Below are 27906 nucleotides of genomic sequence, written 5' to 3'. Positions count from 1 at the left end.
TATTGAGTCCCGGAATGTCGTCATTTTGCCTAAAATCAAACTTACTATTTTTAGTAATTTCTATTTTTAGTAAGTTTCTATTCATAGTAAGTCATTCCTATAGTAAGAGGGGGGAAAATACTCTTCCAAACACTTGCAAACAGATTTCCATCGATTTGAAGCAGATTTGAGGCAGATTTGAGATGGTTTTTGAAGAAAAATCAGATTCCCAGGAAGGTTTTCGGATTTTTTTTTTCTATGTTTTTTTAAAACATTTTATTTATATTTTGTTGCATCTAGATGAATGGAATATCATTCCTAAGTAGTCGAAAATGATTTAGAGTCATCGGAACAAGATTTAACACTATTTTTGACATATTTTGTTGAATTTTTCACTATTTTTTTGAAGAATCTCTAGTTTTTCAAAAAAATTAAACCCTAATGGTATTTTTAATTTTTTTAACTTTGAATGATGTCTCAAATTATTTAAACTAATTTAAATAGCTTTGTTAAACTAAAATATTAACTTTGTCTTTTCACTTTGTATGTGTGGGTTAACAGTTAACCATTAATTCAATATAGCAAATTCAAGGTATGATTGGCCACTAGAACCATGCCCATCTGGATATATAGGCACCTGTCCTAAAGGTGATAGAGATAGGGCTTGCAGGTATGCCTGTGAAGGACCGGGCCCTAGGTCGGTGATTTGCATTAAATGTCAAAAAATATTTCATGGAAGCATAAACCACCTCAAATACCTGTTGACGTGTTTTTTATGACAGTGTCTAACACAGAATAAAGTTGCCTAACGGTCACTTCACTCTTTCTTGATCAAAGTACAATTGCATGCTAAGATTGCAAGAAGATCAGACAATTGACTCCAAGGTTCCTTTATGCTACAAACATGACTCAGTTGGCTGATGTGTTTGCTGGTAATCCAAGGGGCTTTACGTTTGCATCATTCTTTCACTTCTTTGTTGTGGCTGGAACTCCATCATCAGTTATGGCAATTCTACGATGCTGCTGCTTCGAACGGACTAAAATGAACTGAAAGTAAAAGGGAAAGGGTTTAGAAGGATCCAAATCTACTCTTAAGGGCAGTGATATCAACAGTTAATGCTTCGGTGGACAAATTCCAAATAAACCAAGCTCTGCTTCGCCAAGATCAACCACGATTTCGCAAGAACCGGTGAAATCTTATGGGGATGCTAAAGGATTTTCAAATCGAGAATGTACATTTGAATACCCCAAAACGGCGCAATCCAAACGACCATCCACAATCGAACTTAGCCCAAATTTAGGGGGTTCAAGCTAACTTTACACTGCAACATACAATCAGCAAGATGCAAAAAGTATGAACCATGGAAATTCATCAAACACCATTACATTCTCCATTGAAATCAAAGCACTATACTACTTCTACTCTAAGTGAGGAAGGTGAAACCATGCAAGCTTTGAAAAAATAATTTAAGTGGACACCATCAGAGAACAATGTTTCACTGTTATTATCTCAAAACTTATCGCAACAATTTCATACAAGTCTCCCTCCTTTTACAAATGAGGGGGTCACCCCTTTATATAGGCCTCAGGCCATGATTACATGCAAAACCCTAATTAGGGTTTCACCCTAAAAGATTCCCCACTCAAGATGCAACAAGGTGGGAATCAGCAATAAATACCCCATAAAGCCCATATACAATTAATTACAATCCTTCCAAAAATGGCACCCATGAAGCATTAATTAACCATTACATTCAAAAGGTGCCCACTATGCAATGAATGTACCCTTATGCAAAAATCGCCCATGATGCCATAAATGCACCATCATCTCTTGAACGTGACGGTTGCATGCAAAAGGAATCTGCCATAAATGTGACGGCTACATGCAAAGAGATGCTTCATTAATTCAACGTGTGTTAACTCGGCTGCCACTTGGCGAGCAAACCTTGGAGAGAGAAAACTTCAAGAGAGAAGAATTTGATCCATGAAGAATTTTCTTGAAGTTTCTCTAACTTTCCTTGCTTTGGAGGAGATTTTTAATGATTTTTCACCATCTCCTATTTTTTAGGAATTTTCCACAAATTAGAGTTTCAAGTCCAGGAGAGAGAGAATTCTCCTACGAATCCAAATCTACCATCATTTTCAAATTCGGATGATTCTTGATGCTCGAGAATGGATTTTTTAAATTTTTCCCTAGGGGGGGAATTTCTTGTTCAATTCATCCTTGATTTCTTCCTTGCCTTAGAAATTGTTTTTTTCACCTTCAATTCATCCCCACGTAGAATTCATATTGTGAAGGAATTCTCCTTTGGAAAGAAATTTGTTCCTTACCCCTGAGGAAGGAAATTCTTCATGCCTTAGCCAATTTTCATGATTTCCAAGAACTGTCCTGAAGGAAGAAATTTCAAACACTTAGTCAATTTTTCACCTTTCCTGGAATTTTGTCCTGAAGGAAGGAATTTCCGACACAGCGCCACATTTTCACCTTTCTTGGAATATCTTCTTCTTGGGCACAATTCTTCCCCGAGGAAGGAATTTTTGTGGTCTTTGAATTCATCATGTTTGTAGGGAGATTTTCGACCAATTTTCACGTCTCCTATTTTTTAGGAAATTTCCTAAAATTTAGAACCCGGGTCGAGGAGAGAGAGAATTCTCCCATGAGTCCAAATCTGCAAAAATTTTCGGATTCTGATAAGATTTGGTGTCTAAAAATGGAAATTTCAAAAAAAATCTCCAGGGGATTTCTACTTTTCATTCTTCCTTGACCCTTGGATTTTCATGCCTTGACAATTTCTCTTCATTCTTTGACTTGAACGTGGAATCCAGCTTGGTGAAGGAATTTCATTATTTCCATGCCTCAAAAAATTTCTCTTCAACCTCCTGACTGGGCATGAAATTTTGACCTTGATGGAGGAAATCTCATCTTGAAGCATTCATCCTTGATCCCTGGACTTAGGCACCTGCCTTTGGACTTGGGCAATGATTCCGCACAGGTAAGGAATTTTGTGATTTTAAAGCTTTCCATGACCATCAAGTTTTGGCACCCTGGTACCTTCCTTATAGGCGCAATTCTCCCTAAGGCAAGGAATTCTTAACTTCAACATTTTTCCATGCATCATCCACTTTGGTGCCCTTCCATGTCTTAGGGCGGAATTTTGCTAGGAAGAAGGAATTTCATCACATTGAAGGTTTTCCAGGATACCACCTCTTTGGTGCCTTCATCATGGCTTTGGCGCTACTCTCCTTTAGGCGTGGAATTCTAAACTTTCTCCATTCTCCTTGAGCATTCCACTTTGGTGCCCTCCCTTGGAATAGGGCAGAATTTTCACTAAGTGGTGGAATTCACAATTTTTCATGCTTTTTGTGTCAACTTCACTTTGGCGCCCTTGGTGAAGTATGGGCGCTAAAACCACCTAGGCAAGGATTTTCACATTCTCCACGTTCTCCATGGACTCCTTTGTTTGGCACCCTTGGCCAAACTTGGGCGCTGAATTGACTTGGGGAAGGATTTTCATGATTTTTTCTCATTCTCTTCATCAGGATAGATATGAAATATAACATTTAAGTATAATACTTTTAAGTTATATTTCATATATATTGTCAAGATGTTTGAGAGTCTCCAGAATTTGCATTATGATTCCTAGGGACCTAAAACGGTTTCAGGTCCCTAGGAATCATAATGCAAATTCTGGATTTTGGAAGATCTTTCAAGTTTTCAGACTTAGTCAATTTTCAAGCCATTTTCGGATCAGGATGACATTGGTGGATTGATGTGAATTTCCAGACTTATATGATTTTTCAGGCTTTCCATTCCTGAAATAGGAGTTCCAAACTTGACCATTTTTTGATCCAACTTGTCTGCCTTATGACTCTTCCGGATTTAGAAATGGTCTTCAGGAGCGTTCAATCTTCAACGTCTTCAGAGATATTCAGCTTTCAGTGTTTTCCTATGAAGATCCTGCCAAAAAAAGATTTTCCCAAATAGTAAGTGTTTCAAAATGTCAAGGTTTGGGCAAAATAGGTCAGAAAAGCACTTACTAAAAATAGTAAGTTTGATTTTTGGCAAAATTAGACCAATCCGGGTGGCAGTGAAACTTACTAAAAATAGTAAGTGCTCAAAAATCGCTCAAATTTTACTGGGAGGTTCCTTGAAGGGTCCCGATTCCAGTTCTAAATTCAGTTTTTCCAAAACCCTTAAAGAAACCCCCTAAAATCTAGGATTGAAGGCAGAAACCCTAAAATTGATCAAACAGGCCCTAGACTTCACCAAATTCGCTCAAACAAAAAGCAGATTTAATCAATTTGACCCCCAGACACTTGCAAAGCAGAGAGATTGACAAGACTGTTGCGAAAAGACCCCAAAAACGCAAGCCAAAAGACTGGGAGGGCCTAGAAAGTAGGAGTTCCCCATTTGCAATGGCGCGATGTGTGAAAAGGTCACAACAAGACCACCTTGCAGGCATCGATAGGCATGATGCTAGGGTATGTCCTGGGGCCACCGAAGAAATAAAAAGAGACATTAATGGCATACTTTCAGCTAGGGAAGAGAAAAAATTGCAAAAAGAGAGGACAAAACTAGCCATGAGAGCAGCCATAGTTGAATCTCAAGGTGTTTCAGTTGACATTGAAGAAGAAGAAGCACTTCAGGGCATAGTGGGCTCTCATCGTGGCCCACATATCCGCAAACCCAGCACCACCTCAACCACCACTTTTGCTTTCTCTAGTAGAGTACTTGCTGCATCACCATCAGGGATGCAATCTATAGGTAGTTATTTTATGCCCAGGAACACACCTGGAGCACAACCATCATTAGAGGCCACTGGATGGAATAGGGAGGCACATGAGAAAACAGGCATTGCATGTGCTGATTTTTGGTACTTCAACAACATTCCATTCAATGTGGCAGATAGTCCTTATTGGCTAAATTTGGTTACCACAATGACAGTTTCAGGAAAAGGGTACAAGGCCCCTTCTCGCAAAGATTTGGGCGGGAGGTTAGTAAATAGTCCACTTGATTTCATTTTTAATTGTTTTTCTTGTTTATTAAATCAAAATTGTGTACTAAGACCTAATTTCACTTTGTTTTTGTAGGTTGCTCACAAATGCAGTTGATAGGGCAAAAGAAGTGATGGAGGACCAAAGAAAAGAATGGAGAAAATATGGCTGCACCATTTTTTCCGATGGGTGCAGACAGATGGCAAAAACCGCACTATTATTAATTTTTTGGTTGCTTGCAAGGACAATGTGGTGTTCTTGAAATCAGTTGATGCCTTCAATAAGGTGAAAAATGTAGAAACATTGGCTGGAATGTTGGAGCACATTGTCATGGAAGTGGGAATAGAGAATGTGGTGCAAATAATCATAGATAATGCACCAGCATATGTGGTAGCAGGTAGAATCCTCCAAGATAGGCACGCCACTCTTTTTTGCACACCTTGTGCAGCACATGTCCTTGACCTTCGTTTGGAGGACATACAAAAACTTGATTGGGTGACTCCAGTTGTGGAAGATGCAAGGAGGATCACAAAATATATTTACAATCACCCTTGGGTTCTACATTTGATGAGAGAGCACACTCAAGGGAGAGATTTGGCGAGATCTGGTGTCACAAGGTTTGCAACGATTTTCTTAACGTTGCAAAGAATTCCAGGTGCATAGACTTCTTTGAAACAAATGTTTGTGAGTCAGCCATGGCTAGACTCACCTTATTCAAAGAAAGTTGAAGGAGAGGGTGTCGCATGCATAGTCTTCGACAACCATTTTGCACAACAGGCTGCAAAGATTGTGAAGGTAACTTCAAAACTTGAATTTTTAATTATTCTTGATTCAGGTCTTTCATTATTAATTTGTAACTTCATTAATTAATCTTTTTGTAATTTGTATTTTTCAATTGTAGGTGTCTGAACCCTTGGTTAGAATTCTACGCTTGGTAGATGGGGATCAAACCCCAATGGGGTATATTTATGAGGCCATGGATAGGGCCAAGGAGTATATAAAAAATTACTACAAGAGAGATAGACTCAAATTTGATCCCATCTGGGAAATTATTGATAGGAAGTGGAACAATCAGCTCCACCAACCCATTCATGCAGCAGGGTACTTTCTCAACCCCCGTTTTAAATTCGAGGATTCTTACTCAGATCCTAATGAAGAGGTCATGGAGGACCTCACTACATGTATTCAGAGGATGATACCTGAGGTTGAGGTGAGAGACCTCGTTGTGACCGAACTCCAAAACTATGAGGAAGTAAGGGGTAAGCTATTCTCTTCAGAGCTAGCAAGGAGAGGAAGAACCACTTAAACCCCACATATAATATTTGTCATTTGGATTTTGGGGTCTGAAGTAATTGATAAATTGATAAAATATGTTTTCACTTTTCTCTTCGCTTTCTAACTTTTCAATATTTTATTTCTCCGATGCTTGGTGGCAAAGTTGGGGTGGAGATACCCCAAATCTATAAAAAATTGCCCTCAAAATCTTATGTCAACCTTGTAGTTTATCCAATTGTGAGCGCAATTGGAGCTTGTTTGAGGCCATCCACACGAAGAAGAGGAGCAAGTTAGCTCAAAAACACGTCAATGACCTTGTCTTTGTGCAATATAATCTTCGGTTGCGCATAAGGAAGGTAGAGGAAGCAGCAGCTAGTCCAATTGATTTGGATGATATAGATCCTTACAGCGATTGGACATCACAGGAGCAGCCTCCATTGTTTGCAGAGGATGACGTCAATGATTTGGAGAGGCAGGCTATGGAGGAGGGGGGTGGATTTGGTTTCACACAGGATGACATTGAGGAGGATGAGGAGGATGAGGAGTCATCGCCAATGCCAAGAGAAGCTAGAGGCAAAGCTACATCTAGGATGGAGGACGAGCCACAGCATGAGTCAAACATACCGAGCGAGGAGACACAGTCACGCCTAGTGCAGACTTATAGGACTAGACCCTCTAGTTCTACCTCTCCCTTGGTTTTTACTAGAGTTGGGAAGAGGAATATGTAATTGTAATGATGTATTTACTTTTAGTTTTACAAAAACTATTTACTATTTTGCTTCCAGCCATCAGCATTCCTCACGAGGATGTGATTTTGTACCCACTTTGCGTTTAAATATATCTAGACTCAGCTTGTTTCTTTTGTGTTCACATTTATTGACTCATTGGATGCATCTTCTCATTGAATTTTGCAAAAAAAATGCATTTCTAATTAAATTTAAGCAATTTTTTGAGTTCCTGAGTTGTTTGCCGAGTAGTGGCTGAGTTTTTCACGAGTTTTTTTTTCAGGCCTTGGCAAGTTTTTTGTTTTGGCGAGTAGTTCAACTATGGTTGAGAATATAGCCATGAAGTACCCTTTGGGGCCTTGGGCATCATCAATAGATCTACAGGGTATGAGGGCTTCCAGTTTTCTTGTACCCTTGTATATGGTGTTTTGGATTCATAGGAAGCTTTCACAAATATACAGATCAGCACCTTCTCCTTAAGTAACTATAGTCTATTTTCCATTTCTTCCAAATAAAGTTGCAGCTTAGACAGTTTTTTTCATTTAAAGATACCATCCATTTCCTTCTTTGTAGGAGAGTTTGACTTAAGAACTGTTTTTTGTGCTTGACTATGCATAGCCAAGTCCTCTCTGATCATTGGAATATTTTTTCTGTTAAACAAATGGCCTGGCATTTGGACATCGAAAACCCAGAGTGGAGACCCTGGCCTCCTCTTGAATACTCCTGTTTACCAAGAGAACTGCCGGTTCCTAAAGGTCCAAAAGTATGATGCCGTGGCAATAGACTCTGATCTCAAGGTCTATCCCACATGTATAGGAGTAAAGGTTTCACTATTGGGAAGGACAAGATGTATTAACTTATCGGTCTAACTAAGGTTTGTAAAAACATATTGTAATAACAAAGACTCTTCTTGTCCCTTTTTGATTGGTACTAATGTGTCTCACATCTTTGAACAAAGATCTGGAAAATCACAGATCCCAGCTTATTAAAAGTCATAAAACAACATTAAAGTTCGCGTTGCATTTTGCCTTCTACCCATGCACAAGGCAAGATGCTTAAACATCATCCTGTTTTGAAGCCTTTGGAAGTATTACTATCACCTATCCTATTCACAATTAAATTCGAGAATTTAATCTTATATTCTCACTACAAACTCTAGCATGGACTTCAAAGGATATTTCATGTTATGTTGAAAAAAACATTTGACTAAAATATATGGTAACATGCATTCCAGTACAAGAAAATAAATCAGTTTATCAATGAAAGTATCCATATTAGGAGATCCACTATTTGTAATAGTAATTTAGTAGAACTTGGAGTCTTGGACTAACAGCACAGTTTCAACTTTCAAGCGAAGAAAAAGATGGATAAAGTGCAAAGGATCAACCTGTCCCTGCTGCATGATGCAAAGCTGTGGTTCCCAATTGATTGGAAGTTGCTGCAGGATCTGCACCATGCTCCAAAAGGTATTTAGCTGTATCTAAATGTCCCATTCGAGCAGCATGGATAAGAGGAGTCTCACCTATGGAAAAAAGGCAAGCATTAAACACTTATCATATTAGATCAACGATCATTGCACATGCAGCCAGATTAATTCACGGTTTTTGATACTAAAAGTTAATCGGAATACATAGATAAATCCAACATCCCATTCCTATGCATAAGAAAATTTGTATATTATAAAAACGTTTTAACTCAGACAAACAAATCCTTCCCTTATCATCTTTTTGGTGTATATTTTATTCAAATGAAGATATAAAAAACAAAGCATACGTCACTTACAGTTAAATGTGTTGATCATAGAATTTATAAGCATGCTGATGAATTGTTTAACCATTGGGGATAAGGGTATTCAAAACAATACAATCTGTTGATCTCCTTAGATCAAACTTAAGAGAAAATTTTGTTAATTTAAAACAAAAATCCAAACAAAACCTTGAAAATACTTGGTCCTAATAGTCTTTATAATTAGCTTGTAAATTTATTTCCACAGCTGATACTGCAAAGTTGCACACTAAATAAAAGTAGCATATAAAATAAGAATTACTTCATGTTGAAGATGACTCCTTATCTATGCAAAAACATCTTCAGTACAGTTTATTCAAATAATGGTTGAAAACTTGAATGGATTATGCAAGTGGTAAGCTGAAACGAACCTGTACTCACCTATCTCAAGCCCTTTCCAACACAATCCCACTCTCAAAGATTAAAATGGAAATCAAGATGACAGAAAGATAAACAAGGACTGACTGTCAGGGTACTACAGAGGAAAAGGAATGTGAAAGGCAGGAGAGAACAAATCCTATGCAAAAAAAATGACAGGTTAACTGGAGATCTAGGGCTTTTATGTGATACATCTAAGGATACAAATGTCTGAAGGTATTGACCAAACTGACCAAACTGAGATAGATTAACAAAATTATTTCAGTCTCCTTTTCTTCTATCTAAAACAGTGGAATATGGAGAGATATCCTATATCTACCTGAATGATATATGTTTCCAAAATTTAGACAAGATAAAATGAGTAAGAACCTATCCCATAACCCTTCCATCTTGTCTTTTTCTATTCTTCTTTGGAGATTATATAAATACAAAATCAAGGGGGATAAATAAAAAACTAGAACTAAGTTTGCATGTCAAAATTGAAATAATAAATGCCCTCAATAGTATGATGCTCTCCTTCAACCAAGCAAATCAGAGATATATCTCACTCAACCAAGAGATAAATTCCACCATTCATGAAGGTTCAGATGGTAGAAGATGAGAACTGAAATAATAATGCCCTCAATAGTATGATGCTCTCCTTCAACCAAGCAAATCGGAGATTTATCTCACTCAACCAAGAGATAAATTCCACCATTCATGAAGGTTCAGATGATAGATTGACAATAAGACACATAGGGTTTTACAAGATTTGAATAGCCAAAACTCCCCCCACAGGAGAACCTAACCTGCAAGCTGATAGCCCCAAAAGATGATTTTCAGCATAGTAAGGCTCATATTTGAAGAATGGCAGAAAATTCCGAATTTTGACCTGTAATGATTGATTTAGCACAATAAGTCAATGAGACCTGCAAGAGGCAGGAAGAGAGCAAAACAGGGGACTAAATTATTTTATAGCCTTAAGAATCAAGATTCAGCCTACACAAAAAAATTATTTTTTCGGAATTTCCAATAAATCTAAGCAGATTCCTAACAACAGGATTGGTAGAAACAGAAAAGGAAAACCTACAAATGAGATCAGGAAAGGAATATTGAAAACAATTCAAAAACAGCAGGATGAAGACTACACACATCATGACAATCAGAAGAACTGCAGAGAGAAACAAAGTACTCACAAACAAGATACAAAACTACACTAGAAAGGCACAGAGGCATAGGAAAAAAGGCAAAGGGCCAACTAGATGGCTGAAAATGCACCACCAAACGAGTCACAATAATTAAACATCAGCCAATCAAAATCAGGCAGCATAATTAAACTTCTTACTTGTGGCTCTTGATAGGCTATGGACTAAGAAGTGCCACAATGTTGAATGAAAAAAGTATGCGGAAGAGTGTGGGTAAAACGAACGCTGTGGTTTTAAATCAGAGAAAAGAAATTGGGACTAGAAGGCCCAATTAAGTAGGGTTATCCTTGAAGAAATAAGCTAAAACCTCCTCTGTGATACGATATGCTTCGAATCAAGACAGTAAAATTGAAAATACATTACAAAAGATGAAGACAAGGAAGCAAACAAAATGCTGTGGTGTAAAATTAAACATATTACTAATCTTTCAGAGAAAGCTTAGCTTATGTAGTAAATTTTCCTTTAGTGAACATGAAATGCTTCTTCAATGCCTTCGAATTTTAAAACCCTTAATCTCTATCTTACTCTACGGTCAATGCATAATTTCCAGAAATGGTAGGAAACGGAAGAAGCAAAAAGTTCAAAAAAATAAGGCACAAATCAGGTCCAGCACGTCATGAACCAGCATTAAAATGAAGGAATTGCCATGATGATAGCCAAACGTAGAAGTTTAGCTGGGAATTTAGCAGAACAGGGCAAACTCGGACAAATCGTAACAAATTTAAAATCATATTAGGGCTATGGAGTTAGGTAGAGGTGAGCTCTGGAATACAATTTAAAAGACAAATAACTCTCAACTATTTCTGAGGTAAATATAAAAATGTACAGCTGTAGTCTTCCTATTTCAACTTCTATCCTTGTATAAGAGGACTAAGAAACAATTGTTTAACATCTGTCAAATGAAAACTCCAGATTCCCTATAAATGGCATCCCATCTGATATCATTCTTGATGAAGAGACATATCAAAAAAGTCTCGCGAAAGCTTGCCAAAAATAGTTTATGCAGTTATTATCCAGAAACCCGTACTCAAAAAAGGGCAAAAAAAGAACAGTTAAATGCACATACCATCATCATCCTTCGAATCTACGGTTAAGTTTAACTCTTCCAGCAGATACTTGCAAATCTCAGTTTTCCCATCTCTTGCAGCAAAATGCAATGCACCGCGTCCATTTGCATCTTTCACTGCAGCTATAGTCTCAGCTAGGCCTTGCCCTTCATCAAGTAACTGTGCTCTCTCTGTGAAAACGTGCAAATTTCTCAATTCTTATAATTGAACTCGTCTTCCCAAACATAATCGTATGCAAATACTATAATAAATAACAGGATAGTACTCATAAAGCTTAAACCTTCCTTCTGAGCTTCTCCTAGTGCTTTTAAAACAATTTTGCTACTAATTCTCGAAACAATTTGGGGAAAAAATTTATGTGGGTTGCAAATAATTGTCAACAAATACTGTAAAATAATAAAGAACAGATGTTCATCGAGCTAAATCAGTCCATCTGACCTTAGAATTTCTAAAGGTTTCTGTTAAATGGTTCTTCAAATAATTGTGTAAAATGAAACTCTGTTCAGGGAATATAATTGTCCACGAGTACGATAACAAAGTAAAGAGCAAATGTCCATAAAGCCAAATCCGTTTCTCCTACTTAATAATCTAGCCGTTAAAATACGATTCTTCCAGAAAATTCTCGCTTACTTTTGAAAAGTTCAAGATTTCCTTCACGTCCGGCGTTCAACAGCGCATTCACTTTGTCTCTCACTGTACCATGAGTATACAAATTTTTATGATAAACAAAAGAAAATACAATGGGAATTAAAAAAACATTAAGCCCTAAGATTGTTTTTAAAAGCTTCACCTGGTCAGCCCACAAATCATACAAAAGCTGTTTGATAAATGTAAATAAATAAGTAAAATGAATGACCTGACATTGCTTCAGCGGCATCTGAAGAACGTGCTGCAGAGCTCATGGTGCTATTGGACCAAACCTCAAGCCCTTTTTCTGCTACTTACGCTTAACGTTTCTCTCTCCGCTGTGCACTGCAGTTATGCAAATACAGTTGACGAGCGTCGACAATATTTTCCAGAATTGGCCGTGCTTGCAAGGTATAAAGAGTAGTGCTTAAATTTATGGCTTGTTCTCTCAAGAATTTATAGATCCTATTTAAAACTTAGGCTGGGGTGGGCATGGAGGGCAGCTTTTTAAAAAACTAGTGTTGGTGGTGTTGAGATATTTTTAAAATATTTTAAAGTTGTCAGTCTTATGAATTTTGTATTGTTGTCTTATGAAGAAAATATCTTTGATTTCTAGGTATATTATATGTCATGATAAAAACAAATTAAACTAGCACTTGTACCAAAAGAGGGTGTAAAGGTTACGTCGATAGAAAAAACATTTAAGTTTGTATGTTTAGGAGACATATTATTTATTGTTTATTTCACTAAGAAATCATGTGACGATATTTTTAACTAGTAGAGGAGCGCGTGACTCACTTCATATTTGAAACAATAGCTAGCACTATAAGCTTTGCAACTTGTAATGCATTGTCTACTTGTACATGAGTGTAGTTAGATAGATGCAGGTTATATTATTAAAATGGGTTTCTTTGTAGAATTAAGGATTGTCTCTTTGCACGATTATATAGTTAGATAGATATAGGATATATTATTAAAATGGGTTTCTTTCCAGTACAAACTCTACTCCCTCCATTGGAATTGGAGTGCCAACCTGTTGACAACTAAAAACCACATCATATTTAAAGCAAATATTTTTTTATATAATTTATCAAGTTTATTAACAAACAATCCTACCAAAACAATATGCAAGCCTGTTTTCTCGTTGCTGCTATATTTTTAGGATTGTCATCAAAAAAAATTAGTAGGATAAAACACACAGTTCATGTGCCTTGTGTATGCTTCTTGTCAAACACACATCAACCGCTCAATAGGGGATCCATCTTGAGCTAACATATGTTCCATTAGGACCTTTTTTTCAAGACTTATTTGTTTTCTTTTAAAGAAGATAGACTACTTTATGGATTTTGGTTCATCACTTATAAAAGATAAAATAAAAATATAACAATAATTTGGTGGACTATATCTATTGGGTTATTTTTGTCCATATAATTGGTGTGAATAAGACTTGGAATTGTATTCATCTTCTTATTCAAAATTTGAATCTAAGTATTCATCTTCTTATTCAAAATTTGAATCTAATATGTGCTTCATATGTTCCTCATCTCCATCCTCACATCCTACTCTTATCCATGATCATACTCATTTTTTGACTTATCTTCTTTCATTTGTTTATTCTCAAGATACATCTTATTGCTTTGTGATTTGTTTGACTATAGAACTTTCCTAGAGCAAATTTTAGTTCCATGTAAAAATAATTTGAATACATAATTTCAAATTTAAAGTATTTTGAAAATCTTATACAATTTTACATCTTCACATTATTATATGAAAATGTACTTTTCAAATTCAAAATTTATCGTAGCTTGATTTTCTTTAAGCACGTGAATAATCAAATGCCTTACAACTAAATATCATAGGATGTGAAAGGATAGTTTTTTTCCCTAGACACATTACATATGATGTTTTATCTTCAACAGTACAACCACTTCAATCCCGAATTTTTATTCTTTTACATTTTTTTAAGATATTTCTAGCTCCATGCATTAAAGTTTTGTTGATTCTTTCATCTACCACATTCATCAAATTCATCTAATTCATCAAAGCAATATTCTACTCCATTGTTTGGACTTAAAATTTAATTTTTCTTTATATCTTTTTTTATAAGTGCATTCAATTTCTTAAATGTATACAAAACCATAAACTTGGACTTAAGAAAATAATTTCATGTTTGTCTTTATTAATCATTGATATATATATGACAAATCCACAAGACTAATCATATCAATATGAAACAACTAGAAAAAATCTCGCCTTAAGTATTATTAGAAGAGAATTTAATTGTATTGTGTTTACCAAACACATTATGTTTATAAAATTTTAAATGCATACAAAAATCTTAAATACCACTAATCATGTATTTATTAATCAAGATTTTTAAATCCTTTTCATCAATATGACTCAATGTATGGTTCCATATCATACATAATTTAGTATACTTAATTACATTTAATAAATTGCATAGAGTAGATGATTTTAAGTTAAAGAGACTTCCATGTCAAATTCATTTTTCTAACAACCAAGTTACCTTTTACTAGCTTACCAATCTTCTCACTTAAGGTGATATGCAGACTAATGTCATTTATGCAAGAGATACTTCATTCTTACTATAATAAATCTAATATTTACCTTTCCCTAAACAAATTGTTTGAGTTAGTTGTTATTACAAAAGAAAACCTAGCACTCATCGCACTTCTTGCACTCCAAATACTACACTTTTTAAGGACTCATATGAAATAAGACACCTAATTTAATTACCAAAGAATCATCTCCAATAATGTTGACAGAAATAAAAGTTTCACTAATAACTTCATCATTGTTTGAGGATTTGTTAGAAGAATCAATAAATATTTCATTAATATTTGTACTCCATGGTTCTAAAATTCTACCTTTTCCAATAGTTTTGGACCTTTCCTTTGACTTGGACTTGCCTTTGTCTCTTATCTTAATCAAAGGTTCAAAATCTAAAAGCTTATGATAATAAACATTTGGGTAGTATTTGGTAGCATATATGTGGTTTTTTAAATTTTGGCAACATATATTTTTTTGGTATAGTAAAAATGTGAAAGCTAATAACTATTTTGAAATAGGTAAGATACCACATAATGCACATGCATGGGCATTCAATTGGTTGTCCAATTTTCGAAGGCATCTTCCATAGAATTTCCTCCTTTGTATAGAGGAATTGAACATCTCTTATTGGTTCAATTACTCCATCCAATTAAAGGTGCATCACATCATGCCATCATTCAAGTTTACATACATTTACTAAGAGATACCTAACTTGTATGCTACAAAGTCTAATGTGACAATCAAAGCGTGGGCTATTAATACTTTATGATAGTGATAATGGAAAGGTGTTACAAACATCATTGTCACACGCCAATGATTAAAACTATGATAGTGTTGGATAGGACAAGTGGTGATAGGAGGGGATGTCTTGTATGGAAGTATTTAAAAATTCTCTAGTTATGACAACAAATGTTTATGATTTTTTTTTTCAAATGTTTACAAATTATTTACATATTGTATCCCTGACTAAATTCGTTACAAATGTTGTTGTAATAGTGTTGATTGGAAGGACAATATTTTCTAATTTTGTGTGACAAATATAACTTTTACACTTGTTTATCTAAATTAAATATTTACAGTTCCATGTGCCATTAACCAATATTAATCACATGTCTAAACTTTTTACGATAAATGACATGCTATGTGCACTCCTTGTTATATATGAGTGAACTTACATGATTTTCAAAATAAGAATGTTGAGTTCAAAGTTTGTTTTATATATATATTCTGATATCTAAATATTTGTTGTGAAGAATGATGATAAGAATTTACATTACAATAGTTTTGATACAAGAGCATTTTAATAACATCTTTATGTTTGACAATAACCAAAATTTATAAATTGCAATGTATACCTTTACATTGCTCAATTACATTTAATTAAAAGTTTATAAAGCTGTTTGAACAAATCCATTTTGTACATATCTTGCAATCAGTACATTCCATAAGAACAACTTTTAAATGAATACATTTTGTGCATATACTGCAACCATGGAACCATGGAACCATGGAATTCCATAAGATGATATCTCTTTGAGGCATGGCGTCAAACAGTTCACGTGCCTGGACTATTCTTCCATATTTTGGATGTGCGTCTACCAGAGCATATCTGACAAATATCCTCTTTTCATTATGCATGATGAATGTCCATACCCTGTTCCAAAGCTCCTAATTTGGCACAAGCACGGAGGATGCTTGCAAAGGTTGTGGAATTTGGCTTTACACCCGCGATTGCATTTGCTTGAAAGTTTCTACAGCTTTTTCAGCTTTTTCTGCAAATCCATTGTGTGCATATCCTGCAATCATTGCAACCCCTGACCACATTCTTAGAGGCATGGTGTCAAACACTCCAAGTGCCTTATCTGTTCTTTATACATGGCTACCATGACAATTGCGACTACAACATCTAATTTATTTTTTTTGGTCCTTTATGCTTTGGCAGATGTCCATACTGTCTTCCAAAGCTCCCAATTTCGCACAGACACGGAGGATGTTTGACACCTGCCGATTGCATTTGTTTGAAACTTTCAAAACCCTCTTCAACAAATCCACTTTGTGAATAGCATGCTCACTCCCTACAATATGGGCTTACTTTTCTTCTTCGTCTTCGTGCCAATTTCGTGGTGTTTTTATCATTCCAAGGTTCTATGTTTTTTTTTGTGGTGCAAAGGAATCAGCATTAGTTGGGACCCCATTTGCAAAGTCGAAATTACTCAACCACTATAGCCTCCGACCACATGAGGCTAGTTGCTGGATATGCACAAAACAGTTTGTTGAAAAAGCCCGGGCGAAGAAGCACTGGAGGTAGAGGAGCCAATTTCGAGTGCTGTAAATAAATGCAATTGGCAAGTTTAAAGTTAAACTCGAAAATCTGTGCCAACATCCTCTCAGCATGTACCAAATAGGAGTATTTTTTGTTGAATGGATATTAGAAAATATTGATAACCGACTGTTATCAGAAGTTGTAGTTGAGAATACTAGGAGAGATTTGCAAGCAAATGGTGGAAGCATATATAATGCTTATGAATTCTATCTCACAATATCTTTTCAAGATGAGACATCATAGACTGCAGTCACTACTGGATATGCATAAAATAAGAATTGAAAAATACTTGAATTTTTTTAATCAAGTACAATGCGTAGTGGTAAAGCCCGCCTTATTGACCATTGCCAGCATCCTCTCAACTTGTGCCAAACTTGGAGCTTTGGAACAGGCACAGAGATACACGAAACATAATTGCAAGCAACTTCTTGGTTTGTTGTTCTGTCATACGGTAAAACTTTTGTTGGACCCTCTTTTTAACAGTTTCTTGAACTCAATCACCTGCAGCATGTTCTCCTTCAGCACCAGAAGTTTCAGACATTGCTGGCAAAGATGAATCCATTCGAAGTAAGCGTTTACATGTTCTTGAGATGTTAGTCTATTATTTTACCAGTCATTTACAATTTTGGTGCAAATTATCAAGGATGGAAGCAATAGAGCAAAGAGAGAGTGAGCAGTGGTCTCAAGAAATGGCAGAGAATAAGCTGCGGCCAGGCAAGGTCGAGGATTTTAAATAGAAAAATGTTCCAACCACGCAAGAAACACTCACTAGAACCATAGTTAGTGACTTGCCTCAAGATTCTGAACAAATCCTTTCATCCTGCTAATGTGAAAAAATTGGCAGAATTTGCAGGAAAAACATTATAACCCGACCAAAGCAGACAAACCAAACTAATCTCCCTATAGCTACGACTTCAATCCAGGCCTGGAATTTGACGGTCACCCCTACCTGAATTTTTGATAACGGTTTAGTCATTTCAATGTCTTTCATTTGACATTTTAAGAAAAATATAAAAGTAGAAGATTGAAGCCACACCAAAATGCAATGCACATCTTTCTTGGGAAGAAATGAAAATCATTGTCTTAATGAAAAAAGAATGATAAATTAGTAATATATGCAAAAATCTTAAATTTACTAAATAAGTTTCTAAATTAATATACTAATATATATTATATACTAACATTAATTGATAATTAATTAATAATTACTAATCTAGTAATAATAAACATTAAAATTTTAAAATTATATATATTATGACAAGTTTCTATAACAATCTTATTAAATATATTTAAAAAATTAAATTGACTAAGTTTCTAAATTCATATATAAAAAAATAGAATATATTATAAAAATTCATATTAAAATGTTTTATCAATTATATTCTATCATTTCAATTATGACAAGTTTCTAAATTCATATGAAAAAATAGAACTATTCTAAAAAATCATATTAAAATATTATAAAATTAGAAACAACTACATCCTTCCATTTCAAAATATTCTAAATAAATTTGTATTTTTATAATAAACATTCTAAATTAATATATATATTACCTACTATATTTTTTTACGGTTTATTTATAATTTGAAGTGTCATCTACATGGTTTTAGAAAAAATAGCATGTCAATACATACGTTCTACTAATTTTTTAAGTTGTCTGTCAAATTCCAGGCCTGCTTCAATCTATTTATAACAAGCTAAAAGCAAATCTAAAAATATATGATTCGTGAGCTGGAGACAATATTTTGCCAACAATTTAAATGAAAATATTGATTGCAAAATATTTGATTTGATCGGATACAACCAATCCGATTTGATTTGGATTTGATTTTTCCTTGTACATGATTTGGAGATATGATTTGATCTGCATACTATTTCCCAATGAAGTTTACCGGCAGCAGACATGTTTTGTGATTCAATAGTGCTATTTCTGAGATGTTTTCTTGGCCAATTTACCAGCAAGAAGATGGATTCCGGCGTGAGACAAGTTTGGACTGAAACCTCACGCTATATAGCCTATCGGCTAAAAATTCATTTTATTTTCAAAATTAATATTTTAAGAGAAATTTAAATTTAGATTTTTAACAAGTGGGTCTTCAATTAATGGGATAATTTATAGTTCTACCTATTTTCACCTATTCAAATATGCAAGCCTAAAAAATAACAGCTCTTCTTATGGAGGAAAAAATTTCAAATAATTCTGTAGGGAAAAATAATTGTCTTCGTGAGACGACCTCTTCTTGAAAAATAGATGCTTAAGCCCTTCCATGAGACCCTACCCTTAATATACATTGCTAATAGAAAAAATAGCACTCTTATGTCATTTTTCAATTTTATATTTATTTTGGTACAAATATTATAATACAATAACATATTCATAAGTGATATATTTTTGTATTATGTTGTGTTTATGGTTTAATCTTTATCTATCTTTATTTCATCAAATCACATGTATTCTCATATATTTTTGATTCATTCTACCAATACTTATTTTTGTACATTTGCTCTCCATCTTGAAATCATCACCGTACTTTACAAATCATTTCTACATAATTCAAGATTGATCCCAATCAATCTAAAGCGCTAGAATGAACCCCAAAATTCAAATTATCAAATTCAAATTTTCACTTTCTTACTCCTTTTTATGTGTCGTTATGAGTCAACTTAGCACATGTTTGTATGATATTAAATGATCATCTAGAAAAGAGAAGATTGAGGAGGATAAAAAGAATGATTGGGGTGAAATTTGATTTATAAAGAGACATAAGAATCACATATGTAAATAAGCCATCTTTGTGTTAATGAATGTTGTCTTTGATATTTCTCAATCTCATTAATCCAACCTATCAAGGGGTTTGACCTAAAAGAATGCTATTCCCCTAATCCATTAATTGTACTAGAATAAGTGTAGCCAACTTGTGACTGGCATACCCTTTAATTAATGTATATAATCATTCATATGGATTTATATTCTAGTTGGTTGAGTTGGCATCTAATGTATAGATATGATATATGTAGAACGTTTTGCAAATTACATTCTTGTTGAAAATTTTTGGAGGTTTTTCCCCTCAAAGTGGCTTACAAAATATACAATTATTTATACTATATTTCTAAATAGTAATTGTTTATTTCCTTTATTGTGCGAGATATTTCATTATGAGCGATATTAGAGCATGATCTTGGCCTATAAAACATAAGAAACAAGATGATTTTATAATTTAGCAGCTTAGATTTTGAAGTATGTATATCTTTGAGTTTGGCATTTTTTTAAATATGGAGGAAATTGACCAAGGATGTATAGAAGCTACTACAATCCAAATTTGAGATCATTTGAAACTGATTTGAAGGACTTGTTACAAAATTAAAGTTTCACCCAATTCACTCCCAAGACTACAACTTGACAATTTTTTGGTAGATTTTATTAGGAAAGTGAATTCTAAATACAAACAAGTTACAATAAAAAAATTCATGTTCTTATGGTTTTTTTCAAGTTATTTTCAAATATTATCAAGAAACATCATCATAGGACCACAAGCTATAGGTTAAGCCAAGAATTATTGGACACTAGGAAAAACTCCCAATAAAGAAGATATAGATTCAGAGTTAGGGTCAAGTGGAACTTCAAATCTAAAGTGTTCTTCAACAAACAAAAATATATACATTAGTTAAAATAAAGTATAAAAAATATACAAATTGAAATCAAAGAAGAAATCTACCATCATTCAAGGATAAAATGAAAAAACAATAGGAAAGGGCAATGTTGCATCTATCCAAATGATATAATTTTTTACAACCAAAGGAGAAACCGACTACCCACTCTCTTTCAATGTTTTGAGTAAACAACATGGATTAGTTGAATAAGCCAATTTTGGTCTAAATTCCAACATAAATTATGGATCTCAATACTTATTCCCAAAGTTGGAGATGAGTAAATTTGTTGCCAAGGATCCAATTACTTGAAAGATTCAAATGGAAAAAAAAAGCAACATGTATCAAATTACAAGTGAGAAAAAGGTAACAATGGTTTCCTTAAATTTGGAATCTAAGCAATTCATTTGGCATTATTAGTTACATGTTCAAAGAAAGAAAAGGGATTTCAAAACATGAAAGCACAAAACACAACAAACACATGAACACCAAATTTACATGGAAAACTCTAAAAAGAGAAAAACCACAATGAGAATCACGCTCACAATATGAAAAAACAATTGCAATATTTAGGCACAAGGACAAGGAGCTCACTACCCCTAAAAGGACTTGGAAGACTAAGGCACACAACCTTAGGGCAAGATACAAAGGTGCACAAATTGGCAAAAGGAACACACCTTCTTCTAGCAAGTGAAAAACAACCAATGAATTGAAATGACAAACATATCTGACCAAAAACATTATCTCAACTCTCTTCTCAATTGTCTTTCACACTTATACAATATCAAATCTACTTCCACATTAGTCACATCCACTCCACATCAATTCACATACATCCCATACTCAACTCATACATCCACACTCCAATTTATACAAGATAATTCACTAAAACCCTAAACTAGGTCAACCACAAACAATATTCATTAAAAGACTGAGCATTCCTACCATTCAAATTCCACATCATCCTACTTTTGCACTCATTAGGCTTATGACCAACCTTGTTGCAAGCATAACATTGTCCAATAAATGAGTGAGATCTCCTCTAATTTCTACATTCACTTGCTCTATGTCCAAACAGATTGCATGAAAAACAATTACCATTCAAAAATGGGAAATACCTAATTTGAGTAGGAGTAAGAGACCTCCTAAAAGCCTTCTTGTTTCAGACCTGAGGGAAAGCATTTTGATAAGATTTATTTACTTCATCCTTGACCTGTTCTTTACCATATTTATTTAGCTTGTTCACGAATGCCCATTTGTCTTCTGCCACACTCTTGTCTACCGAACTAGGTACCGATTCCAGTGTCCAACTTTTCTCTATCAAATTCAACTCTTTTTCTACCATCTTTACCCAAATTTTATCTTCCAAAGCATCCTTCTCTTCTACAGTAATGGGGATAGCCTCAGTCATTGGTATAACCTCAATCTGATTCCATTCTTCACAAACTTGTGCAAGGATATAATTTCCTTCATTATTATCCTTCACATAGTAAACATTGCCATTAGATCTTGTACCTTATGCAACTAATCTTCTGGAACTACCTTTTCTTATTTCACATCTAGAATGACCTTATAACCTTTTCACCACATCTAACTCACACTTATGAGATTATATCTCAAACCCTTAACATAATAAACATCATTAGTCTTATGCTTACCATTAATTGAAAAAATACCTTTACCAGAAATAGGTTCTGAAGGAACATAATGTACCATTGAGAGGGTGGGGTAGAGGATGAATCAATGGTAACAAAAACTTGAACTTACTTTAAAATCAAAGCTTTAATAACATAAGTCAGGAAACTATGATCAGAGATATTAAACACAATCACACACATAGAAAACACATGACACAAGATATACGAGGAAAACCCATGGTGGAGAAAAACCTTGATGAGAAATGCTACTAGAGTCTACTGCTCTAATTCAACTTCACAATGAAAACATTTTGGTTACAACATTTATGAGGACCAACCCAAAAGAGCATCAGCCCCTAGTTATATGGGCACCAACACAAAGGAGCACCAACTCAGATTATTACAATAAAAATAAATTACACTTGCGAAATAAGCACCTTGTTAAAAATGAAGTTTTGTAACTCACTATTGTTCTACTACACTTGAGATTGACTTAACTCTTCTTTGCTCACAATCTTTGTCTTCTGCTCTAAGGTCTATGCTATCAATATTTTTCCTCTACTCTTTGTCCTCTTCTTATCTCTGCATGCAACTCTTTGATCTAAGCTTGATTCAGTTCTCTCTTTTTTGCCTCTCTGTGTGAATAACATATTGTGTTATATGTCTTGGCTTTGCACTCTTTGGTCTTCGGTCTCTTCTATTCACTTATGTTTTCTTCTCTATCTACTCTCTGTTGTGGGTTTCAGATACTTCTTGTCCCCTTTACATATTTTAACATTTTGTTTACAATATTTTCTATGGTGTTATGTCTGCATTGGCATCATGTTATACACACCCACGACCCTCTACTTTTTCATCTATTCAGAAATCTCTGCTTTTTTTTGTAGAGCTTCTTCACCTACACACTTATCTTCTCTTTCTAACTCATTCAACTACTACCCACATCCACTTTTCTTCCTTAGTGGTCAACTATGTACTCCAAAGATTTTCCCTCCAAAAAGAAAATTCAATTAAACAATTTCTTGAGCCACTAAATAATCTTTCTTATATGTTCTTCTCAGTCTAGTAGCAATCAACATTTAATGTTGCCTTCCTTCTTATTTCAGTAACCTCTTCTATTTGGCTTGACTTGGCACACAATCCCCATGTTGGGAATGATAGATCAATTGCGTCTTTGTTTACACTTACTCCATTTTTTATTTTGTGATCAAACTGGAATATTCTTGAGCCACTAAATCATCCACCTTGTCTAATCATTTCAATCTACAACCGTCCATATTAAATGCTACCTTCCTTCTTTACCCACCTATCTCTGAAGTTAGGTTTTGCTTTAATAGGCAATCTCCATTCTAGAAATGATCGATTAACTACAACATTGTTCAGCATTACCTCCATTTCTTGTTCATTGTTTTGACTGAGAAATAATCTCCTTTGATACGTGTGCTCTTAGATCCATAGACCAGTCAAACATTTTGTCCAAAGAGCATTCACATGTCACTTACCCTCATGGTGGATGGTGGGACCCATCAACAATTCCCTCTACTCACAAAATGGTCTATGTGTAGAAGAAATCCACATTCGATTCGTGGGTTGCATGCTCGTATGTTCTGCAAATCGACTAACACATGAGTTATGTGCTCTCGCGAAAACATCCTTCCTGCGAGCTAGCGGGATTGCACTCAATCTTCCATTTTAATCATCTCGCGAGACCATTTCTTTCTTGTCTTCTTCATGATGGAATAGCAGGGCACCTTACTCTCCTTAGATTTCCTTGGTGCGAGATAGCGGGGGTCTCAATCTCCTCTTGTTCTTTTAACCCCACAAGTTCATCCCTCTTTAGTCTTTCTTGGCACAGGATAGCAAGGGACCTTATTAGCTTCACGTTTTTTCTTTCCCCATTTCATTTCAGCTATAATCACCACGGGATAGTAGGGGACACCATTTTCTATGCTTTTTGTTTCCCCATGAGGTTTCTTGACTTCACTCTTTGTTGCCACAGGATAGCAGGGGGCGCCTTTTGCTTTACTCTTATGTTACCTCGCAGGATCGCTTTACTCCAAACTTCCATGTTGCGAGATGGCAGGGGAGAAAACCTGTCATGTTATTTACATCCCTCGAAACTACCCCATAGAGACTTTTGTCTTAGGTCTTCCTTGCCACAGGATGGCGGGGCAACAAACCCATCATGTTATTGACATAAGTGAAAAATACCCTGCAGAGGTGTTTTGTCTTAAGCTTTCTTGTTGCGGGATGGTGGGGCAACAAACCCGTCGTGTTATTTAAATCCCCCACAACAGTCTTGTACTTGCCTTGGGTCAATGTAGAGATTTTACCGTGAAATGGTGATAGCGATAACAAAGTGTGTTATGTTATCCCTGCAACAATGTGCAACCGACACTCCCTGTAACTGTGTCCGACTAACACAGTGTGTTAGTATAACTGTGCAACTGCATTTTCTTTTAAGTCAAACCAGTTTGCACAATGCCTTACCAACTCAATGGCCTATGTCTTCTTTTTCCAATTACAAGACCCAGTAACTTACTCCATGCTTGTCTTCTATATTTTCTTGTGTGACTAACACAATGTGTTATGTTTATTGCAACTGAACATTTTCTGAGTCAGACCTATTTGTCTAGTTCTTTCACACTTTATGGCATGTGCCTTCTTTGTTTAAATGCAATACCAAGCAAACTTCATAATTGTCCAACTTGCACACATAAAAATAGATCGACTCACCTCTGCCAACCTGGGACAATAGCATCTCTATCAATCTGACCTTCATTTAGGGCATCATCCTGCATCTCTATCCAATCTAATCTTTGCATGTCTTTGCATCTTTGTCTAGTGGGTGTGAAGCTATCACTCTACACATTCTCTGTCAAGCTACACTTGTTCTCTGTGGCACTTATCATCTATGTATCTCTATCAACTACATCTTCTCAATTGTTGACATCAATGACAATCTAATGCCAACAGGTTCAGCTTCCTCTCCTGCAAATTTTATAGATCCACCATCATAATTCTCAAGATTAATGAACTTTCATTTATCTCTTGTCATATTATTTGAACATCCAAGATCAATTATTCATGCCTTAGGCTCTAACTTTCACATGTAGTGCAGTCTTCACATTTGTTGGTTTTTCACTATTCTCCATTACTTCTGAACTACTAGATCTTTCATCACTCTTCTCTTCTATAGCTAGAAACTTTGCTTCTTTATTTGAATCATTTCCATCTTCCTCTTTAGATGAATGAGTCTCCATTGAACAAAAATTATTCTTAGATTTATCTTTGTGATCTATTCTCATATTTCTATTATTCCATCTATGATTTTATCTTCCCTTATCATCATCAGATCTTCTAACATGTTCTTCCTTATAAGTAAATCTAGAAGCACAAAGACCAATTCACCCACAATTGAAACATTTGAAGGGTAACTTACCTTTGTACTTTTCGGATCCTTTCTTTAGCCTTCTTACAAAGTTTGCTTCTAACTCATCCATGTCATTGCTCGGTTCAAGTTCATCTTCAATCTTCCTACTAGCTTTGAAGGCAACATCTTTCTTCTCTTTCTGCAGCTCATCTAGCTCAACAATATCAAACGTAGAGAGTGAGTAATACAATTGATCCAAGGTGTACTTGCCCATATCATGGATTTCTTTAATAGCATACTTCTTAATTTAAGCAACATCAACATCACTTTTCTCACAACTTCACTTTCTTCTATTTTACCACTAGTACCCTTAATAGCACTCACAATCTCATTTACCCAATGTATATAGCTTCCCATGTTCTCATCACCAAACATTCTCAAGTTCTCAAAATTGTGCTTCAAATTTTTCAACTTGGCTTGCTTTGTCTTAAAGTAAATAGCTTCTAGATTTGATTGTGTACAAGTTTTTAATCATCAACATTTTGGATCACACTTTGTGATCCATCATTAGGATAAATGAGAGTTCAAGCAGATGAAAAATCATTTTTCATCTCCTTGAACTCTCATTCATCCTAATGAGGGATCACTTAGTGTGATTCAAAATTTTGATGATTAAAAATTTGCACACAATCAAATACAGAAGTTATTTACTTCATTATCATGGATTGTGGAAATCCAATGAAATTGATTGCTTTGTCTTCTCATCACCTTCATATACACCACTCATCTTTTCCCAAACCTCTTTAGTAGACTTCAACCCAACAACTTTGGAAAATATTGTGTCACTTAGATAGTTAATAATAGAAACTTTAGCCTTCACATTGTTCTCATGTGCCTTAACCCCATCTTGAGTCTAAGGACCATTTTCTAGAGCACTATACCCATTCTTAATACTTTCCCATATTCCAGATGATAGAGATTCTAAATGACATTTCATTCTTTCTTTCTAATAAGAGTAACTTGTGCCATCAAATCTTGGTGCTTTCAAATTAACTTCATGCACCATTATGAATCTTCCTCAAGTGGTTAAGATCTTCTAAGAGAAATCGGGCTCTAATACCAATTGTTGAACACACTAAAGGACTGGGAGAGGAGGGTGTATCAGTCTGGACCTCAAAACATTTCACTTATGATCTATTAAACTGTAAACCAAATTAACTTTTCACTACAATTATGAAACATGAAAGAAAACAACACAACAAACACATGAACACTAGATTAATGTGGAAAACCCTAAATAGGGAAAAACCATGGTGAGAATCACACTCACGATATGAATAAATGATTAATACATTTAGGCACAAGGCCAAAGAGCTCACTACCCCTAAAAGGACTTGCAGGACTAAGATGGATAACGTTAGGGCAAGATCCAAATGTGCATAAACTTTCAAAAGGAACACACCTTCTTCTGGTAGGAGAATACAAATAACTGAATTGAAATGAGTAAGATCTCCTAATCATGAAATTTTCCTTGAACCACTATGTCAAGCGACAAATTTTATGGCAAACAATCCTGACCACAAACACTATCTGAACTATCTTTCACAAATCTGCAATATCAAATCTTCTTGTGCATCAGTCACATCTACTCCACATCAATTCACATACATGGACCCATACTCAACTCATACATCTGCACTCCTACTTATACAGGATAATTCACTGAAATCCTAAACTAGGTCGGCCACAAATAGAATATACAATATTACAAAAATCGGGCCACCTAGATATATAACATCAAATGTGGTCCACTCTAGGAGATAGAGAGGACCCAAACATATCATACCCTAAACTTTCTAAATTATTTCAATAAACCACAAATGGTAACACATCCTCTAAGGTCAACACGAAGTGAAACGTCTAGATAAATAATGAAGCATGCCAACTAGTCAACACAAAAATATTCTCTAACGCACACAACTCAATGTGGATCTACACACGCCATGGTGAGACCCATATCAACATCAAAACTCAATCAAAATATGTCTAAACCAAAAAGGTGGGATCCAGATAGAACACATCACCTCAATCAGCTAAAACCCAAACCAATTGACAACACTAAACTCAAAACATCATAGCTTCACTTCTGAGCTAAACCATCACTAGAGAATTGAACTGAAACACTACACAAATCAAATAAACATGTCCTCCAAGCTAAAAAATGAAAAGAACATATCAAATAACCAACTACCATTCTTTGGACTAGATCTGGCAGACATTACATTGTTAGAAACAACAACTAACTCAACCATTTGAACAATAGAGGACCTGTAAACTT

The 27906-nt window shown here is 35.0% G+C and overlaps 1 protein-coding gene across 3 annotated transcripts in view; it reads right to left on the bottom strand.

The window, feature by feature from the left end:
• Positions 1-12493, bottom strand: part of LOC131026826 (uncharacterized) — a 159510-nt gene extending 147017 nt beyond the window's left edge. For 2 of the 3 annotated variants that reach the window (XR_009102396.2, XM_057956816.2), the window contains exons 1-4: positions 12245-12490; positions 12019-12081; positions 11388-11558; positions 8362-8496 (exon numbers count right to left, since the gene is read on the bottom strand). Coding sequence is in view for 2 of the 3 variants with exons in the window: in XM_057956816.2 (XP_057812799.2) it covers positions 8362-8496; positions 11388-11558; positions 12019-12081; positions 12245-12290 (415 nt within the window). In the remaining variant the exon portion in view is untranslated. Of the gene's footprint in view, positions 1-8361; positions 8497-11387; positions 11559-12018; positions 12082-12244 lie in introns of all 3 variants that reach the window. The other variant, XM_057956817.2, reaches the window with a different exon arrangement.
• Positions 12494-27906: the final 15413 nt, after the last annotated feature.

The sequence above is a fragment of the Cryptomeria japonica genome, chromosome 1 (genome assembly GCF_030272615.1).
Source record: "Cryptomeria japonica chromosome 1, Sugi_1.0, whole genome shotgun sequence".
Taxonomy (NCBI): domain Eukaryota; kingdom Viridiplantae; phylum Streptophyta; class Pinopsida; order Cupressales; family Cupressaceae; genus Cryptomeria; species Cryptomeria japonica.
The sequence above is the reverse complement of the archived record's forward strand: the minus strand, read 5'-3'. Positions and strand labels throughout refer to the sequence as shown.